The following is a 19,564-nucleotide window of genomic DNA, read 5'->3' as shown; positions in this document are numbered from 1 at the left end:
GAGCAGGAAGGCGCCTTGTATGGCAGCAGAGGGTTAATAAGGCAATAAAAGCACTTTGAGCACTGCTAAGATATCAAGGCGCTGCATAAACACCTCAAATGCAACCGCGATGGTTGCCTGCCGCAGTGACCTTCAACCACCAAAATCTTTACAGTTCATCCTTGAGTCCTGGTAGACGTTTGTGCCAAATTTGAAGAAAGTACATCAAAGGTATTCCGGAGACATCGCTTTAATGATAATTGGACAGATTGATGGAAAACCTTAATACCTAGTACCTACGCCATAAGACGTCGGATGGAACAAAGTGGTCTTTTGGGAAGACTATAAAATCATTCCTCCATAGTCAAGCAACTATTCAAGAAAATGAGCCTCTGTTGCAACACACACACAAAAAAGTCAGTTCAAGGGCAGAGTATTCAAGGCATGTGAAAGACTTTTCCCAACCAAGTGTTTTAGTTTCCACAACCTAACTGTATTTGGTATGCCAGTCTCGTTCTGCAGGGTTACTTTGTGACCTCCCCCCCCGTCACACTTCATGAATCGAAACAAAGCATTGTGAACTTATTCCTGGCAGCCATAAAGTTTCTATCAAAATATAATAGGCCAAACAAATAGCACACAACCATATTTCACATCCCCTCTGTATGTATTCGTCAAGAACGGGAGGTGCAGGAGTGAGATGTAAGTGGAGGTTGCCTAGTGTTTTATGAATGAGCACTACCTCTGAAAGACTCAAGGGAAAGTCAAAGTCATCAAGGTCGGAACTCTATTTGCAGAAACAAAACGTTATTATTTCATGATCTATCATCATTCTGTCATCACCCGGCATCAATAGTATGACGGCTACGCGCCGTTCCCACTGTTTGACTGCAACACCTCATCACGGAATTCTGTTATGATGCTCATTTTGTTTGACATCCACGTCGCACGCTCTTGAAGGAGACAGAGAAGATGTCTGGCTACAGATGCGCCGCACACAGACAGGTTAATGATTAACTCTCCCCGTGTGTGTGTGTGTGTGTGTGTGTGTGTGTGTGTGTGTGTGTCAGCTGTCATCAAGGCAAAGGTGCATTGAATGCCAATATGTGTGTGCAGCACATTCTCTGGAATACACATACTTGAATTGTGACCTTGGGCTATATTGTTATTCATTAGTGGACAGAGACGAGCACACTACCTCTCCTGCTCTTATCTCTACGGGACACAAAGCTGCAGTGGGATGCCAGTGGTGTTCCGAATCCATCCTCACTGTAATAAGCATCGCTGTTTTAAATCAGCCAGGTGAGATTAGACAGCAGCCTTGACAGATTAAAGAAAGGTCCGGCTTCGCTGTCAATCGGGTACTTTTCAAATAAAATGGACAATTCTTCACTCATTTCATGTCATTTTTCTTCCACTTATGCTCGTATTTCCAAGCTGTTCTGGTCTTTGTTGATCTTTCTACAGATCTTGGGAGGGCCATAGACCACCTATGTTCCCCCCAGTACCTCAGACATATGACAATAGGTGATGCTATGCTACGCTAGGCTACACTTAGCTATGCTAGGCTTTTGAAGTCATACTAGAATTGGAATAGAAGGAGGATGGAAAATGCTTTTTGATGTCATACTTATATTTATTATAATTCATTTTCCTTATTTGTATGATATTTGAAAACCACTCGGTGAGTGCACCAACAAGGATGCAAGCAACGACCTTTTAGTTTGGAGCACAGCTGTCAAATATTTACAGGAGGCAGTGTGATGTACAGGCGGTGCTGCAGGGTCGTCAGCTGGTGCCTGTACATCTCCTGGTGGTGGTGGTGTGTGTGTGTGTGTGGGGGGGGGGGGCGGCAGTTTGGGGACATTTCCCCCACCACCCCCCTTGCAGCTGAACCTATCGGGGTGTTGTACCCTCAGCACCGTCCCTCCTCTGTTAGCTCCTCCCACCGTAGTCTCACCTCCGTCATCCCAACTGCATCCTGAAGTTGGATTGTCGGTTTCCCAGCGAAGCCCCAACATCCAGCCTCCACTGGGTGGATGGTTGGTCCAGCCAGCCTCCCTGCTCTCTGCCACTGGCTCCCAGTATTTGAGACGGGCACAGTGGATTGGGGATATATCAGACAGTGACAGTGATGCTGCTCTGGATTGCACTTGGAGTTTGTTGGCCACTGAGAGAAAGTGACGCAATCTCTTGTTCTAGATCGTTTTCTCTGCACGATTGTTGTTTTAGCTCTGAATAATATTCCCGCTGCGGTGCATTTTTGTTGACAACACTCTTAGATCCAAATGTGACAATATGAGGTATCATCTGCTGTCTTGGCTGTGCTGCCAAATACGCCTTTGCCTGCTGCTTGCCACTGGTTGCTGACAGATTGATTCCAGTGACGAGTTTGATTCTCAACACACTTTTTTATAACAATACTTCACATCTCTGGGCAAAGGGCACCTGTCAAGTCACTGCAAGTCCAGCTATCTGAACTTTTTCCCATTAATGTCCCCAATTTTTAAAGCCAATCAATAGACATCATGAACCTTTAAGGAAAGGTATTCTTCAGATGGGGGACCTTCAGTGTGAGTTATCGAGGGCTGATTTTAAGAGCGGAAGCTGAAGTCATGGAAATAATTTAACACGTTTCTTTGCTTGCGTGTTATAGCAGCGTGAGACTTTTATGTTTCATGCTCCAAGTTTCAAAGTTGGCTCAGAGTCACTCTGAGATTGAACAGTGCTCATAACACTTTCTGGGGAGCTTTGAAAGTTGAATGGGTGGACAAGTCACTGGAGGTGGAATCACCCAAGTGTGAAAGCACATTACTGACTTGGAAGTAAAGGTCCTGCGTGTCCTTCACACACCCCACTCAAAAAGTTAAGAATGCAGGCTTGTTTAATAAACCATCTGCTTCATTTTATTATGCATTTCTGCTCCAGTGTGTGGATTTTAACAAACTGGATTGCTCTTTTTCATACATTTGACACACACACACACACACACACACACACTCACAAAAAGAAACGGATGACAGAAAAGCTCGAATCGGTTTTTGGAAGACTTCATTCACCCGCTTCTATTCTGTCATCCCCTTTCCTCAATGCTCCCTTCTTCACTCATTATCCCCTCATTTTAAAATAGGGAAACTTCTCTCTCAATCACAAGCCTGAGGGTATCACTTCTCTCGCTTTACCTGCACCGCAGCCGGCCATTACTCACCCTCCCATTTACCCATGCAGTGAACCCCCGACACGTACGTACACACCATCAAAATGCTCAGGCTTTTCCCAGAAAGCTGCATTTTCAATAAATAGCATCTGTATTTCGGGTTAATCTTGCAAATGTGATATTTGGGGGAGGTTTCTCAGTTGGTGACAGATTGTGACGGTGTAGTGTGGAAGGTGAGGGAGGGAGTTGGATGGATTTCTGGAGACTGAAGTCACATTTGGAATCAGGTCACAGCTAAAGCATTCACACACTTCATAAAGGAATTTTTTTTTCTATTTCTTGAAGAAGTTAACGCACTTCTGGAACAGCTGCTACCCAAAGTGTCAGCCAGTCATTATCGTCGTAGTAAAGCCAGGACGACACCACTGCCAAGTTAAATCCAAGGTTAACCAAATTCTTTTCCAGAAACCTGTTTTTATATTCCCGTTTGTTGGATATTTTTACAACTGTTCCCTCACATAAGCCGCTTAAACTATGCTATTTTCTGACTTGCTTTGGTCCAAACCTGTCTATTCCAGCCTGTTGGTTGCTGTTAGCTTGTTAACTCAGAGTTTGTTGTTTTGCGTAGCAGAGGAGACTTTAAAAAAGGGCAGAAACCAAAAAGCAGAATGCTGAATGGAATAATCCACCAACAGCAAACTCAGACCCACTGCATTGTTCCACTGCACCGTCGAAAGCTTTAAATTTTGAAGCAAAATCAATGCTCAAACGTTACGACGTCAACTTTAGCACCCACCGACCAAGGATAAACTGTTTGACAAGTTGGGAAATACATATTTGTATGCAACCATGGAGCTTCTGCTGTGTCTGAGACACTGGGAACCTCTATTTTTGCAGGTAGAGTTGTTATATTACTCTTCTGTCTGCAAAACATATTGAGTGTGGACCAAGATTTTGGGTTTCCCGTATTTCTTCCAACCATTTTGGTTTGTTTGGTTGTCACTGGTCTGCAGAGACGTATGCTTGTTTTTCTTTGCTGCAAAAGTCGCATCATGTCAGCCCTGACATCAGGATTGATTTCTGAAATCTGTTATCAAACAGTTCCCAGTGATGCACGACCGTGGCTCCTGAAATAGCTTTCATCCGCACGAAATAAAACAGGAAATTAAATTGCAGATAAAAGAGTCTTCATTCATTTGTCTCTTTCCCGTCCTGGTAGGGGGAGGGGGGGGGGGGTGTCAGCAAACCAATATGAAATTATGAGAGGATAAAAAGGTTTTTTGATGTGTGTGCATGCACGTGTGTGTGTGTGTGTGTGGCCTAAGGGAGGAGGGTCATCAAAGAATCTTTCTGCATCAAAGCTGCCTGACATCAAACTGCTTTGCACCCATACGGGAGCAGAGAGGCCGTACACGTCACGCCACTCCTATTCACAAACATACACTGAACATGCTGAACATTTCCAGCGGTACCACGAACGCTTCATTAACCCAACACTTGTGAGTTCATTTAGAAGACCGATGACTTTCTGCTTCCTTTCATTTCCCTGCGACTTGCAGGCGACTGCCGGTCGATCACTGCTGACACCTCAACCTTGTCACTGTGCGGTGGTGATTGTCCAGAGTCCTTCCTCATGTGACCTTATTCACGACAAATTGAGATTCAAACTTTCAATGTGATAAAAGTATCCAGCCTTCCAATGTTCGCCACGGGATGGGACCACACTGATGCTTCAGGATAACGTCACTTTCTGGATCAATCGCCTCCATTTCTCTCAACTTAACATTGTCCTCTTGTGTTTGTCGTGAAGGCCAGAATCCGATGTATTTATTGTACGGTGAATTAAAAACTCATCGATGGCTCGTACCGCAACACAAAAACTGAATTACGTCCTTCTGTTCCTTGCACGCGTAGTTAACTGGAAGTGGACTACACCCTAAACATACTTTCCACTCTTTTGCATTCAATTAAAGTTTACCGTCGGCGCTGATGCTCATTTATGGCTCGTCCTTGGCCTCTTGTGGCAGGGGGCCAGCGGGAGCAGCATCTTGAAGCTGAACCATCTGTGCACATGCAAACACACACACACACACACACACACACACACACACACACACACACACACACACAGGATTCACAAAAGGAGTTTGGTGACATGCTTTGTGAAGAACAAAAACAAATCCTTCATCGTTGTTATCAGAAATAATGTGCAACAATCAATAATTGGTCTTGTATCCAGTTGCCAAAATTGTTCTCAGCTCAAATAAGCTTTTGGAAATAATGGATGGTTGAGGTGTCGAAAAAATGAAGGTCGTCCACTGTGTTCACCTTCATCGCAATAACCGACACCGGCACCAGATAGTTTATGTGATAAATGTAAGATTAACATCAATTGTCTGCATCCTTTTAAAGCTTTTTTTTCTGTTTTTTGTTTTTTTTTTTTTAGCAAAAGTGCCTTCTTTACCTTCGTCAAGGACGTTAACTTTTGTCTTATAGATGGACACAAAACCTGGGGGAGGAGTGGAGCCGGCGGGGAGCTTTTCTTTGTTCGTGAATTGCGTTGATGACGTGACCTTTTATGAGGTGTAGGGTCGAAATCGGCACGTTGGATTGTTGTGATCAAATAAAGAGCAACACTTTTGTCGTTTGTGTCCTTGCGGTTATCGTAGACCCCTTTCGTGATGCCTGTCGTGAACAGGGTCCACCAAAGCAGTATAGGTAGAACTAGAAATGAATGCTACTTTGATTTCTTTTCAGACTGAGGGTCAGTTGTGGAATGCAACTGCTGAAAAGCTGACCCTATTCGTATATTCATGTCATTTATTATACAGTGCACAGTGTTCCTGGGGAAGAGAACACTCACTCAGAAAAATAAAGCAGATATATGGAGAGCCTCTTATTCTTGCCTGCATCCTGAAGCTCTACCACGAGTACACACTCGCAAACTCACTTAGTAAAACCAAACAGGAAAAACCTGAGAGACAGGGTCTTGCTCCCATCAGCATCCCATTCCTGCAGAGTCAGCTTTCCTCTGCCCATCACCACTCTTTCTATCCCTCCCTCTCGCTCTCTTTTCATTCTCCCTCCCATTGCACTTTCACTGTGTTTTGTCCCTCCACCATCTTTCATCTTGATTTCCTCATCTTGTAGCCCTCCTTCTTCAGCATCCTTCCTCCAAAGGGACCCGATGACTAGAAGGAGATGCCATGAAAGCATCCGTCATCCATTTGCTTCCCACCCCTCCCTCACCCTCTATCCCATTCCTCTTCCATTCTCCCTCCCTCCCTCCCTCCATCCCCCTGTCCCTCCTCTCGTTGCCTCTGATTGCCGCGGCCAGGATCACTGCACTTCTCCGTGCGCTGTGATGGAGAGCGCTCATACAGGGCTCACCGCAGCCCAACTGAGCCAGGTGGAGAGCAGCAGAAAGGACTGACTCATCCCGGAGAGAACAGGAGGGGGGGCGGGTACAAGGTGACCCTCGGCCGTCACTTATAGGAGCATTGAGGAATTGGATTTCTGTGCGCTGGATAGACAATATTGTTGTTATTTTAGTTTATTTTTCTTAAAGAAAAGCTGATTTCTGTGTTGGAAAAGGCTTTTGTTGACTCCTGAGATGGATCCGGGTTGAAATTGGATTGTCTATTAAATGTGAAGGGATGCAGATTAGAATGCCAATGTGGAGCCCCTGAGTTTCGGGACGTTGCGCTCACTAGCAGGACCGCATGGACATGTTTGGCTTCTCCAAGATGCCAAAGTTGTCTAGGTGAGTGTGTGTGTGTGTGTGTATTGACTTTTAAAGACATTCCTCAGATCATGTGCACCTTTTATGTTTGCACGGCTGCACGTTGGGGTGCGCGTTTGCGACGTAGCTCTTTATAAACTCTCTTTGCAACATGTGCTCTTATGTCGGGAAGCTTTTGCACAGTTTTAAAAGTCAAGGAATCTGCAAAAAGAAAAAGTTGTCGGATTTCATTAGAGAGACTATTAAAAAGCTGCTGTCGAAGAATCAGTAGGTGATGCTGGAAGACATGGAGTCTGACAACAGCAACAGAGCCTCAGCCAATGTAGGAAATGAAAACAGGAGCAACAAGATAGTGAGGGATTAAAGGAGGGATAAAGAAACGAGATGGATGATACTGAAGAGGAGAGCATAGGCGGAGGCTGGGGGGCGACTGACTGCTAAAGGAACTCCGGTTGAGCAGTTAAAAATCCGAGTGGCAGCAAATGTTTGATTGCTCTGGCTGCAGGGTACATTTCTAACTCTACAGAATTCTAATGCCATTGATAGATTAAAACATGAGGCTGAGTTTTTTTTGGACTCCTCAAGGCTTTGCCTGTTGCCATCTTGGCAACCACATTTGGTTGAGATGATTGGAGTTGGAAATGAGCAAAGGGTGGTTCTGCCACGCCCATAATTATGCATAAGTTCACATAGTAGCAGCAGGTGAGTTAAATACACATTCAGTCTTTGTTGTCGCGCAAGGGGAGAGTTTATTGAGCTTTTGAAAATTCTCAATTCGTACTGACGCCCCTGAAAATGCAGTTTAAAATCTGTGTCATGGTGAACCAGGAGCAAGATGTCAGGACATTTGTGCTGCAGAACAGTTGCTGTGTTATGCAAGATGAATTATGTACAACTTCTCTTATGATATCATGCAATTTATTGATGCTAATATGTTTCAGTCTACAAGGTTTGACGGTGCCTGGCTTCAGGTGGCCACATGGGGAATTGCAGGTTACGCCATTTTGCACTAAAAATGCAGTTTTTATAGATTTCCAACTGCTGTGATTGGTACAAGATGGAGCAGGTCATCTGGTGGGTTTCAAGTACTTCTTTCATTTCACTATGCAGCTTTTGAGACCGTGGGATACCTAAAGATGTCGTTTCAAAATGCAAAAAGGAAAAAAGTTGCCTACCTGCAGGCCCGACGAAAACACTAAGAAGTCTTAAGACAGAGGAGAGACTATAAGTCAGAGCTGCAGCGGTAATAATGAAGGGCTCAGCACACAACAATCCCCGCTCACTGTGGATTTATATATTATATGCTCACTACCTGATGTACATAAACACGTTTGCATGATCCTTGACTCGTCACTAAGCTCATAGCAAATCTTTTAAACCTACAGACATACATCTGGAGTGCAAAGATACACGATAAAGTTTGAACAAAGTTTGACGAGAGTATAAATCTGACGGGGTTTCAGCAGCAAAGTGATGAGGTTTCTCACATTTTGGGGGTTGGTTGCTATATTTAGTGCTTCATCTCTCAAATGCATGAGTCAATGATTTTTTTTTTTTCCGGTGGCAACTATTCTGACAGATGACACTCTGTATTATGATCCTGCATCATCGCCGGCAGGTGCACCAGCTGAAGACTTTGAGGGAAGTCGATGTATATTGATCCTGATGACCCTAAAATTGTCACCTCATCTGAACTCGGTCTTTGGTTTTCCACATATTGCAAGAACAAAGCTTTCCAGTCCTACAGGTGGAGTCAGTGCTTCTCTGCCTTAAAGTTTGATTATTAACTCATTTAACATTTTCTCAACCACTGTAAAACAGATTCTGCGCATAAATTCAGAGTCTATGTGTAGGTTAGGGAGAAGCTTCTGGTTTCTGTTTGGGCAGCACTGACCAGTCAAGTTTGACCAACCCTGGCTTGCGTAAACAGTCAGTGGGATGGAAGACACAAGAGATGGAAGGCACCGCCAAAATGCCAGGTCGTAAAAATGGCTGCTGTCTGATGATATAACAAAGAGAGTGTAAACTAGCTACTTTTGAAACAGTCAGGTGGTGTTCATCGTCTCTGAACTCCATGCAAATGTATCAAGTTGCTGTACGGACTGTGAACAATGAGCGGAGGACGGGACGAGGAAGTCTTGGAGCGGATATCTGCTGGCTACACCGGAACACTGAAACACTGGCACTTGTTCGCAGAGATTGAGTCGTCCGTCCTTGACAATGGGTTCCCAGAGTGACATATTCCGAATGAGTTTATGGTCTCAATCGCGGGGACCCAATCTACATTGGGCTGTCTGTGTCTTAGTCGTATACACCTCTTGTCAGCCTCGCCCGTCTCCCAAAAATACGGCTTTAAAAAGCTAAAATTAGCAACACCAATCTCAAACCAATGGGTGACATCACTCTTGCTCCACCCACTTCCAGTCACTTCAGTGTTTTCTGCCTGTTTTTTTTTTTCCAAAGCCCTCAAATACCTCAGAAGGAGATGTAATGTGTTAATTTGCTCACTGGTAACCTGTGATGCAGCTAAGCTGGCAGTGGTCCCTTCCTCATGCAAAGCAAAGATAACTTTCCTCACTGTAGCATCATCAATAAAATCTGGTTGTTTGAGGGGTTTTTTTGTTTTTTGTTTTTTTTTTGGTCTTCCAAAAGTTGAAAACACTGCAGTTCAATTACCTCATTAGCTTAACAAATGAGAGAGGCACTCCAGACACTGATAACATTCAGAATCTTCTAAACACTGCATGGAAATGAATTATTCTGAGGGTGAGCTCATTTCTATTCTCTGCTCTCATCCCAGTCTCTAAATCATAAGGACAAAGATAAACAGGCTCCTAGCTTAGCTTTTGCAGGACTTTATGTCCAGGAATTGCAACACCAAATGGAAAACATTCATATCCCTCTGAAAGTACAGATGCAAGGATTTAAAATGTGCAATTTTTTTTTTTTTTAGGTTTGCATGTATAATTATTGCTTCTCCTTCTGCTTTGACTTTTTGTCTGCTACACCCTCCTTTACACAATTAGCTCCATAATTTGCTGTCAGACTTTAAAACGGGAAGACTTAATAAAGGCGAAGGGCTATTGGGCACCACAAGAATCTTGGTATCACTGGCAACTGTACATTCCTAGAACCCAGATGGCTGGTGTGTCTCCGTGAGTCACCATTATACAAGTTGAGAGCCGTGTGTTTGCAGATGGCATACAAGCCAAATTTGCTCCATAAACTTTAATGAGAGGCCGTGAATCATTTATCACTTTTTAATGCTCAGAATATTTCAGGCTTCGTGTGAGAAAAAGAACTCGACGGGTCATCCCACATCTGGCTTCATTTCAGGAACCAGTCTTTTCTTTCCCCAACAAAAACAAGCAGCCATGTTTGTAGTGTGGGAAAAACCTTGGCTTTAGAGTGTTGGCATTTGGCAACAAAACAAGCCAGCAGTGCTTGTTTGTGTTGCGAATATCAGATTACAGTGATGTGTGCCAGATTGCCTTGTGCTTTATGCCAATTCATGCTGCTACCTCGGAGGCCACTGTGCTGTTCCACTGTGCTGCGAGCCATCTGACAAGTTGTGGCAATTTTCAATTGTGTATGGAAAAGTTGCTCAGGTAGCGTTGGCCTTTTGGAGCTATGTAGACCACTTGGATTTTGTTCACTAAGTAAACAGAGCGCCAATGGAGAGTTGGAAAGTTTTCACGGCGAGCTTGTTTGGTCTGGATCTACTTTGCAGTTTGGTTCAAAAATGGCCGGAGGTCCTAAGGAGGTGGCACCTCGGTGCTCTTTGTTTGCAGTAAGAATACTCTACTTTTTGGGGTTTTTTTGGGATGTTTTTTGCAAAGCAGGGAAGAGGAAGTTGAGGCAGGCAATAGCCAGCCATTAGAGGAAGAAAGGTCAGAATGAGACGCTGTAGCACATTCAGGAAGGACAGGACAACAAACTTTTCTCAACTCAAAGGGAAAGGGTCGGCCAAATTGATAAGACAGATGTCAGACTTTCAGCCGTTTACAGACAAATGACAAGATATAGCTCGTGTCAGGACGACGCCTTTTCACCATGCAACCTTCCGTCCTGCCTTTTGCACAATTGCAGCGTGAAACCAACAATAACAGGTACCTGTGGTCAACTGTCAACTTACAAACAAATCGAGAAAATAGATTTTCGGCAAAGAGGAGGGATATGGACAGGAGACTGAAAAATGGAAGCGCACAATTGAAACATGACAGTTAAATTTCCCAGCACCATGCAGGTTGTAAGCAGGAAACACGATCGCCAGTTGAAATTAGACACATGGCAAATGTATGCGGTCTACAGAGAGAAATATTTGCCGCTCGAATACGATTCTTTTGAAAGCACGACTACACCGCAAATTACACTCATTTGGTGTAAATTTCTGGCACCATTACTGTCTTGTGGAATGAATATGCAGCTAAAAGCGATGGGAAGGTTCGCTAAGTGAGCAGAAAGACTTGAAGAGGAAGGAAAAGGCCAGGAAACGTGAATGAATATTTTAAGATCGACTCAAAAATATCACAGATGTCTGTGATTGCGGTGATATTTTTCCCACAGATATTCTGGTGTCTATGCCACTGCACACAACACATGTCCATCTATTTCCCACTATCTGCCTGTAACCCTTAAAGATGCACAATTTTCTTGATTTGAGTCGAGATAATCCTCCTAAGGGATTTGGTCGGTGATCAGTGCAGGAAGGGGGGGCTGGCAGGGCCGGCTGGCTGTTGGCGGGTTTCATTCACTATATATGAAATCACATCACACACATCTCTCCATCTATACGGCAGCACATTCATCCACTTATCCGTCAATCTATCCCTGCCTGACAGCCGCCTCTCACACATTTGCGACGCAAATTCTTATTGTTTATTTGATGAAAGCTCTGACATTCATTCGTCTTTTCTCAATTTGACGAGAAAAAAATCGAATGTATTACACAAATAACGCAAATCCGCCTCTGTGCAACTCCCTTCTGTCCGTCTCTGCTTTGTTAAACTTTGAATTCCAGCGTCCGCATCGAAGACAAAATCTCATATTGGAGCTCAGCTCACAGGAGAGTGCTCCGTGGAAGTGAATCTGACGTTTAACACGTCTTTCTCTGGCTCAGCTCTCGCGCTTCATTCATTCTGCATGGACACAACAAGGCTTTCATTAATGACACATAAGCTTTCGCTTTATGAGCTGAAAGCGTCCTTGTAACCTGACAGATGATGGCGTTTCTTTTCTGCTGAGACAAACTGCTCCTGACAAAAACGTCCATCGTAAACCCCAACAACGAATGCACCAAAAAGTGGCCCAAGGAGATTCGCTGTTAGTCTCACTTTTTGTAACTTTTAGCGGTCTATGTTGAGGTAACAGCTCAACAGACTGCTGGATGAGAAACATTTCAAATTCTAATACCGCACAGCAGAGCCACCGTGCTACATTTTCTTTTCTTTTCTTTTTTTTCTTTTTGGTTGTCTTTAACGTGTGGCGGTGACCTACGAATTACATCTCGTGTTCCACCTGAGACGTGAGAGCCAGCTGCAAATTTCAAAAGGACAAGTCAGGAGTATTCAGCTGCTTGGTCAACATGCAAGGCACGCCAGCTCCACAAACATCTCCAAAACCATCAGAGCAAGAGCGTCAGCAAGGCTCTAGCTTGATGATTCAGAAGTTTAACTATCCTTACAGTTGCCTCAAAGTATTTAAGCTAGTTTTCGCGACAACACAACAGTCGTTGTACAAACAACATCTGTCTGAATTTCCCAATTGATTCTCCCTTTTTGTGTTGAATTCTGTTGTCAGTTTGGCAGAAAATTGTGTGTAAGATAACGAAATTAGTGAAAGGGAAAGTTTAGACCATCAGATGTGTCTGAATATGACATGCACGCACAAATGGACATAAATGGGCCAGTAGATGCTACGTATTCAAAGTGAAGTCTCACTGCACTTTAGCTGCGTTTTCCATACCATTTATCCTTGCAGCTGATGCCCTTCCTCTTCAGCTAAATGCTCATGAATGCGTTAAGTAATGTAATGCATGCTAACACTCGGTCTCTGTGTTTTTATTACATAACGACTATCTACGCCTCAAAAATAAAAAAAAGAGAGAGAAAACGATGTCTTTCTTTTAGCCACGGACTCTAAAAATACATAAAATATTTAGACACATTCGACCACAAGCGCGATGTGAAGATGTTTCATGAATTCATACATGCCTCTTAGCAAGTGCATCCTCAATAATTGATCACTTTGGCTTGGTTTACAGCACACAGGGAGCGGTTAGGACACAAGGAAATGTCAGCTAACATTTTATATACTCTCTCTCTGGAATTAGAAGGCCACTGTTTCGAGCGCCAAGGCCAAGGTAAACGCCAGCATCCGGACGGAGGCGGGGAATTAAAAGACCTCTTGTCATGTATCTTTAATTTTCCTTGTTGGAACTGTGACAGAAGACAAAAGATAAGTCTACACGTTGAGCAGCTTTCCGTTTCTGTTATTCGTGAGGTTGACAAATACATTAAACCCTCCTGTTGTCAAAATGATATCCAGTGGTGGCAGATGAATAGTGTTTTGTTTATTCACAGTAACTCATGTCTGATTGTGTGGCAGACGGATTAAACCCGACTAAACCCAAATATTCACCGGTGCTTATGAGTGTCCCCGAATTTCCCCTGCAGCTCTGAAACTGCTCATTCTGCATCTCTATATTTCAGAACAGCCATGTAACATGCAAAGGCAGTTTGGAAGCTGCTGGCTCCAGAGCCCAAAACACACGAGGTAGCGATGCAGTGACCCTTGATTCCCATTTTCAAATTATAGCCCGTAGAAGAAGATGTCCTTTTATCAGCAGCACAGGATGAACATTTGATAGCTCGGATTGGCGCCCTTACAGAAGAGGGAGTCTTAGATCAGAAATGTGTTGTGACACACTCATTAAGTCTAATAAGATATTAAAAGAACAATTTTTTTTTCCCTTATCCCTACGAACGTGTAAAGAGCTGCAGTTTTGTCGCCAGAAAGACGGCTGCCAATGTCCCAACATCTTGCTTCAAACACCAAGTTTTGTTCTCAAACGACTGCTGAAAACGTCTCAGTGTCTTGATGGACACACACCATTTTGTCAACAGACAATCATTTCCAAATGTCCCACAACACCTGCGTCATAAAACGCTGCGTCTCACTTCTTTTGTCAGAAAAAGAGCTGGTGCAAATGTCCCGACGTCTCATTTCTCACAGCTAGTATTAGTTACATTAACAGTTGCTACTGTTTTGTTGCCCAAAAATGACTTCAAATGCGCTAAAATCTTGCAACAACAACAACAACAAAAAAACCCCAACAAGTCCTAACACCAGGAGGACAGCTACACATGTCCTCAAAGCTTGGACTACAGAAGCTAGCTGCAAGGTGTCTGGAAGCGTTCCAAAGCCATAAACGACATATGTGAGCGTTAGTGATTAAAACGTCGTACGCAGTGTGTTTCTGTCTGAGCTGCCCTCTCTCCACCTCATGAATATTTCTCTCCATCTAACCAGTGAATGTGTCTTAACCGAGCAACGGGCTAAATGATGGATGAGCCAGTTGTTAGTTTGCTGATACATGTGTTCGCTAAAGAGGCCAGTGGGCCAATTAGTTCTGCTCCAAATACGGACACATAATACTTAAGTGCAGAGTGTGTACTCAGAGCTGCGACAAATGTACTGTAAATACAGTTGAGTGTATACACACACACACACACACACACACAAGTTAGAAGCCTAAAACCGCTCATCTACTGGTTCATAAACTTGGTTCTAATTATGTTGAAGTTGCAACACCTAACCTCCTCTGCTGTCTTTGTATTTCCAGTGAAGCAAAAGTGAGATGTAGCAACTTAAGATGGAGACCAAAGCCAGTTTAACTCTGACGTTGTAATTTGGAAGCATAAGTGTTTGCTATTAATGCTAATGATCACCGTCCTCCTGCGTGATCTTAATTAGTGAGCGTTTAGCCACCCTTGTTCAGCTGTGCTATTTTTAGCCAAAAGGATTTCTGCTTCCATGGTTTGGTGCAGACGTCCTTCCTATGTGTTGAACGCAACAAATGAAGTTGTAGGAGCGCGTCAAAGAGGGGAGTGTGTATTCGCCTCTCTGCAGCCTAATCCAAGCAAACACAAACACACACACACACACACACACACACCCCGCCTGTTCCCTAACCTTTCCGACTGACTTGAACCAAATAGCTGGAGTTAGTCAATGCATGATGGTCATGACATCATGCGTGTACAGTCAACCAACCAGAAAGGAACCGGTGGTGAAACTCCCCACAGGCATGACCTCAGTGAAGGAACACAATCCAACAAGAGAACACGAATAAAGGGACTGATTCATAAAAGAATGTGATAAATACCATTTGAATATCGGGTGTTGAAATTATCCAGCTCAGAATTAACACCGGAATCCCACATTTCTGTAAGATCTTGAAGATGTTTTGAAAAAGAACATCTCAAAACCGCTTCTCTGACTCCTGCGGCTCCGAGCGTGTACTTGTCCTGTGCGGTATGAACTGTCACATCATCAAAGCCTCTGTGGGACCATATAATCAGATAATAACGAGTGATGGAGGAGTAACTTTTAGTCTCGCGACTGACTAATCATAATTCCAGAGCATTTTTCAAAACCCCGGTTACAGGGTTCTTCACAATCGCTTGAAATATGGAGGGGAGAGAACGCCTACGAACATACAGCCGCAATTTACGATGGCTAAATTTATTGGGCTGATAAGAGCCAAATTTCTGGTGCAAGTTGGAAGGCAAATCACCAAGGCTCATGCTGGCAGACTAGGGCCCTCAGCCAAACTCAATGTATAAAAAAGTACGCAGTTTTTCATCCCCCCCCCCCCCCCAAATGGCACGGGTTCTTCCTCGGCCCATGCTGCACCGCTCCACCTGATCCGCTTAAAATCAGACAGTCGGTGCAGTGACATGAGATCCACCAGACAGTCGCTGCACGGTCGGATTCTTTCACCCCCAGCAGTCAAGCCTTGCTCCAAATTAAAAAGTAAACGACTTTAAAAAACTAGGCTTTGCTGCACCTTGATTCCAGCCTGACATTTATAAAGGATCAGTGGGTTTTGGGGGGGGGGGGGTGTTTGGTGTATGTTTTTGTTTTTCTGGGGGAGTCGCGGACGCTGTCGTCCCGCAGAGACGCGCCGCTGAGCTGCAAAGGTTAAAAAAGCAACACTGTGAAGTATTTCAGGTCTGCGTCACACGGCCAAGTGCAGTTTTAGATTTTATCGCATTTGAATCACACACCCTCACTTTTACATCCTTGACCGAGCAAAAACAAAACCAAGCCAACAACCAACAGATGAATATCAGACGAGAGCAGTATTAATCCTCTCTATAGCTGATTGAGTCCCAGCACACAGCTTTGTGCTTAAATTATCTAAAACACCCAAAGCTGATGAAGCACAACCCTCCGCTGTAGCTCATATTGATCGTTGTTTAAGACCCCTCCCGTCCCCTCGCTGTCAATCTCAGCCGTGCTCCCAAAGGGCACGTGTACAATTACTGCATATGAACTTTAGGGCAGCGTAGTTCTAATCAAGTAATCCACTGCAGCGTGAATGAATTAGATTTCCAGCTGATTTATATTCCGTCTTGTATGAAATAGTCAAAACGTTTGCACTGGGAGGGTATGGAGGAGGGTCGGGGGACGTTTTTAGGTGTTTCATTGTGTAATAAGAACAAAGTGACCTGAGGTTTGGTAGGGCCGGACGGCCATGATTGATGGAGCTGACTCCGGACTTATTGACATGACCCTGACATGTCTAATTGTGTGTGTTTGTGTGTGTGTGCGTGTGTGCGTGTGTGTGTATCAGTGGAGAGGCGGGGTCATATATTATTTCCTTCACTGCACTGATGGCTAAATCTGTATTCACATCCAGACCGAGCAGCAGGGAAGGGAAGGGAGCTGTCCGTGGTCCTGAAACCAGCTGCCTCAGTCATGCATGCCCCCCACCCCCCACCCCCCACCATGTGTGTGACGTCAGCTTTTTATGCTTTTAATTGATTCCATCATCGCGCGCTGCTGGCGTCTTTCCACATCAGTAAAATAGTGTTTCAGAGGAAGCTGCCGTTGCTTCCCCAGAAGATATAAAGATCCACAAATCAGCTCCAGCACTGTTGAGTCTTGATGAGGATCTCAGAGGACAGCAGGTGTGCCGAGCCGCAACACTTCCTCTGCAGTTGGCGCTGATCGATTATGGATTCAGCAGCTTTGTTGACTGTGGCGAAATGAGCTAGCAGCAGGAAGAAGTAGCAATTTAGGATGTCATTGATTATAAAAGTAAATTTTTTCGCTTTCTTTTTTTTTTTTTGGTGTGCTTTCAGATCACCTGGCACAGCACCTTTGAGTTCATAGAAATGGGCCTACGTGGTCTTGATTAGGAAAGGGGACGTCCTCCCTTCCTGTTACAAAGGCAGAAATCAGTATTCCTGTGCAAAGTAGTGGCTTTCCCTCGATCAGGCTAAGCCGGTAGCATGCTAGCACAGCTGTTTTGTTGATTAAAAGAACTAAATTCCAACAGTCATGCTACATGCTAATTTTTTTTTATTTGTTTTGTTTGGTTTTTTTTTTTTATGGCTGCTGTCAAAGATGCTTGATGTTGTGGGAGATTTTCTTACAAATTGCAACCAACCCTTTTTTTTGTGTGGTAATTGCGTATTAATTACGTGTCAGTTATACGTTAATTACGTGTTCATTACACGTGAATTCCGGGAACTGGCTAAATTTGCTAATTAATGTAAAAATTTGCCATTGTTCTTACTTCTTCTTCTTTCTTTTTTTTAAATGCCCCCCATCCCAAGTCCAAGTAAAGAATCGTTTCTAACCCTAGGACGTGTGTGTTCCAGCACACGAACCCGGAGAGCAAATTAGTTTGCTGCCACTTTGATGTGAAACATCAGGAATCTGGTTTACATCATCTTTTGCCGCAATGCTTTTGACAAATTGGACAAGTTTGCTTTCTTCATTGTTTTCACACGAGTGCGCGTACGAGGCAGTGTCGTAAGTTGGCGCCACATTTCAAAACGCCGGCTCTGACATCATCGTTACCATAGACTCCCCCTCTGTAGACACTGCTCCTCTACCATGGCAGTTCAAAAATGGACGCCGGCACAGAACTGTCTCCCATTTCGGATGCTCAAGTTTTCCGTTTCCACGCCAGAGTTTGTTAAACCTGACCTCGACATGAAAGCTTCACCTCTGCTAGTAAATTATGAATTAAAAAAAAAAAGATGGTATTTTAGATACTTGAGTGATGGAGCCATTACAAGGGGGGGGGGGGGGGGGACAGGACAGCCCTTGAAAATGAAAAATCATCCAACATTGTCAGAGTGAATAATGTTAGCCAACCTTTGTGAACTCAAGGACTCGATGGATTTGTGGAAGAAAAAGCTTAAAAAAAACAAATGGCAGCAAAAGTCTCAAAAGTGTAGTTTCTTCTGTAAATTGATAACTTTGTGAAGCTCTGGCAAACATGTTGGTTGTGCAGGACGTTCCAGAGCATGCAGAGTGGAGCTTCATGTTCAAGACGGGTTACATAAGAAGAAACTTGTGTGTGTCGGGTGAATGTGTGTGTGTGTGTATACTCTGAGAGCCAAAGCATGTTGTCTGAACATAGTAAAGCTCTATAAAGTAAGAGCACTTCCAGGGCAACTTTGAACAACGTACACGAATGATTCATTTATGACCGACGAGAGAGAGAGAGAGAGAGAGAGAGAGAGTGGGAGGCCAACAAATGGAAAGGATGCGAGGAGGTCAGAGGACAACTGGAGCAAGTGTTTGATTTTTTTATTTTTTTAGTTCTGCACGTTCAAGAAGGTAAAACTGAATTAAGTAAAAATCTGCCTTCTCATTGCATCCCGAATCCCAGCAGCTTAAATTTGATTATATGACTGTGATAACCGGAGTCACCGTGACAGCGAAGGAAGACAAAACCCAGGAGGGAGGCGACCCACGACCTGATTCGGATTCTAGATGTTCGTAAGGACGTGTTTGTTGCAAGGGTCCCACCTCCCTGCTGCACTCCGGCTACTCTGGAAGTCAATTTGTTTAAAAAAAAAAAAAAGATGAAAAAGTCAGAATTATTAGAAGAAAGTCGTTGATTTGACATGAAAAAGTCATCGTTTTGCTCATCATGAGATAAAGGAGTAATCATTTTGAGATCTGAAGTCATCATTGTGAGATCAAATAAAATGTTGATTGCTTTTAATTTTCAGGGTTTTTTTTTTTTAACCTCCTAATTTCACATTTTGACCTCATAATTATGACTTTTTTTTTTTTTTTTAATCATGAGATAATGACTTTTTACCTCAATCATAATTGGGACTTTTTAAGCGTAAAATCCTTTTTCGATCTCACAATTACAACTTTTGTCCATCTTTTAATTTCATTTTATACATAGAAAAAAAAAGATCCGAATTTATGTTTGGTAAATTTTGACTCACCGTTTAATATTTTCATCATTAAGTTTTATTTGTACTGTTTTTTGTTGTTGTTGTTTTTTGTCCTCTTGGCTGGCAGAAATGCGCCCCCATTCAATACTCAGCAGCTGAGCTTTTCAGAAGAGAATAAGTGTGTTGTGCCTAAATTAGCCTAGTTGTCCTGTAGAGTGTAAAGGAGGGTTTACGCTACTGGCTGCAGTC

At 43.6% G+C, this 19,564-nt stretch overlaps 1 protein-coding gene across 3 annotated transcripts in view; it reads left to right on the top strand.

Moving 5' to 3' along the window:
• Window positions 1-19,564, top strand: part of LOC147272614 (FERM and PDZ domain-containing protein 4-like) — a 55,853-nt gene that overhangs the window by 12,889 nt on the left and 23,400 nt on the right. Inside the window, exon 1 of one of the 3 annotated variants that reach the window (XM_086198319.1) lies at window positions 6,631-6,899. The exons of the other annotated variants lie outside the window; for them this stretch is intronic. Coding sequence (XP_086054445.1) covers window positions 6,859-6,899 — 41 coding nt within the window. The 5' untranslated portion in view covers window positions 6,631-6,858. Of the gene's footprint in view, window positions 1-6,630; window positions 6,900-19,564 lie in introns of those variants that run through there. 3 annotated transcript variants of the gene reach the window in all.

Source organism: Aulostomus chinensis, chromosome 1 (genome assembly GCF_037954235.1).
Source record: "Aulostomus chinensis isolate RoL2024-O1b breed Wild chromosome 1, RoL_Achi_v1.0, whole genome shotgun sequence".
Lineage (NCBI taxonomy): Eukaryota > Metazoa > Chordata > Actinopteri > Syngnathiformes > Aulostomidae > Aulostomus > Aulostomus chinensis.
This window is presented reverse-complemented; position numbering and strand designations above follow the sequence as displayed.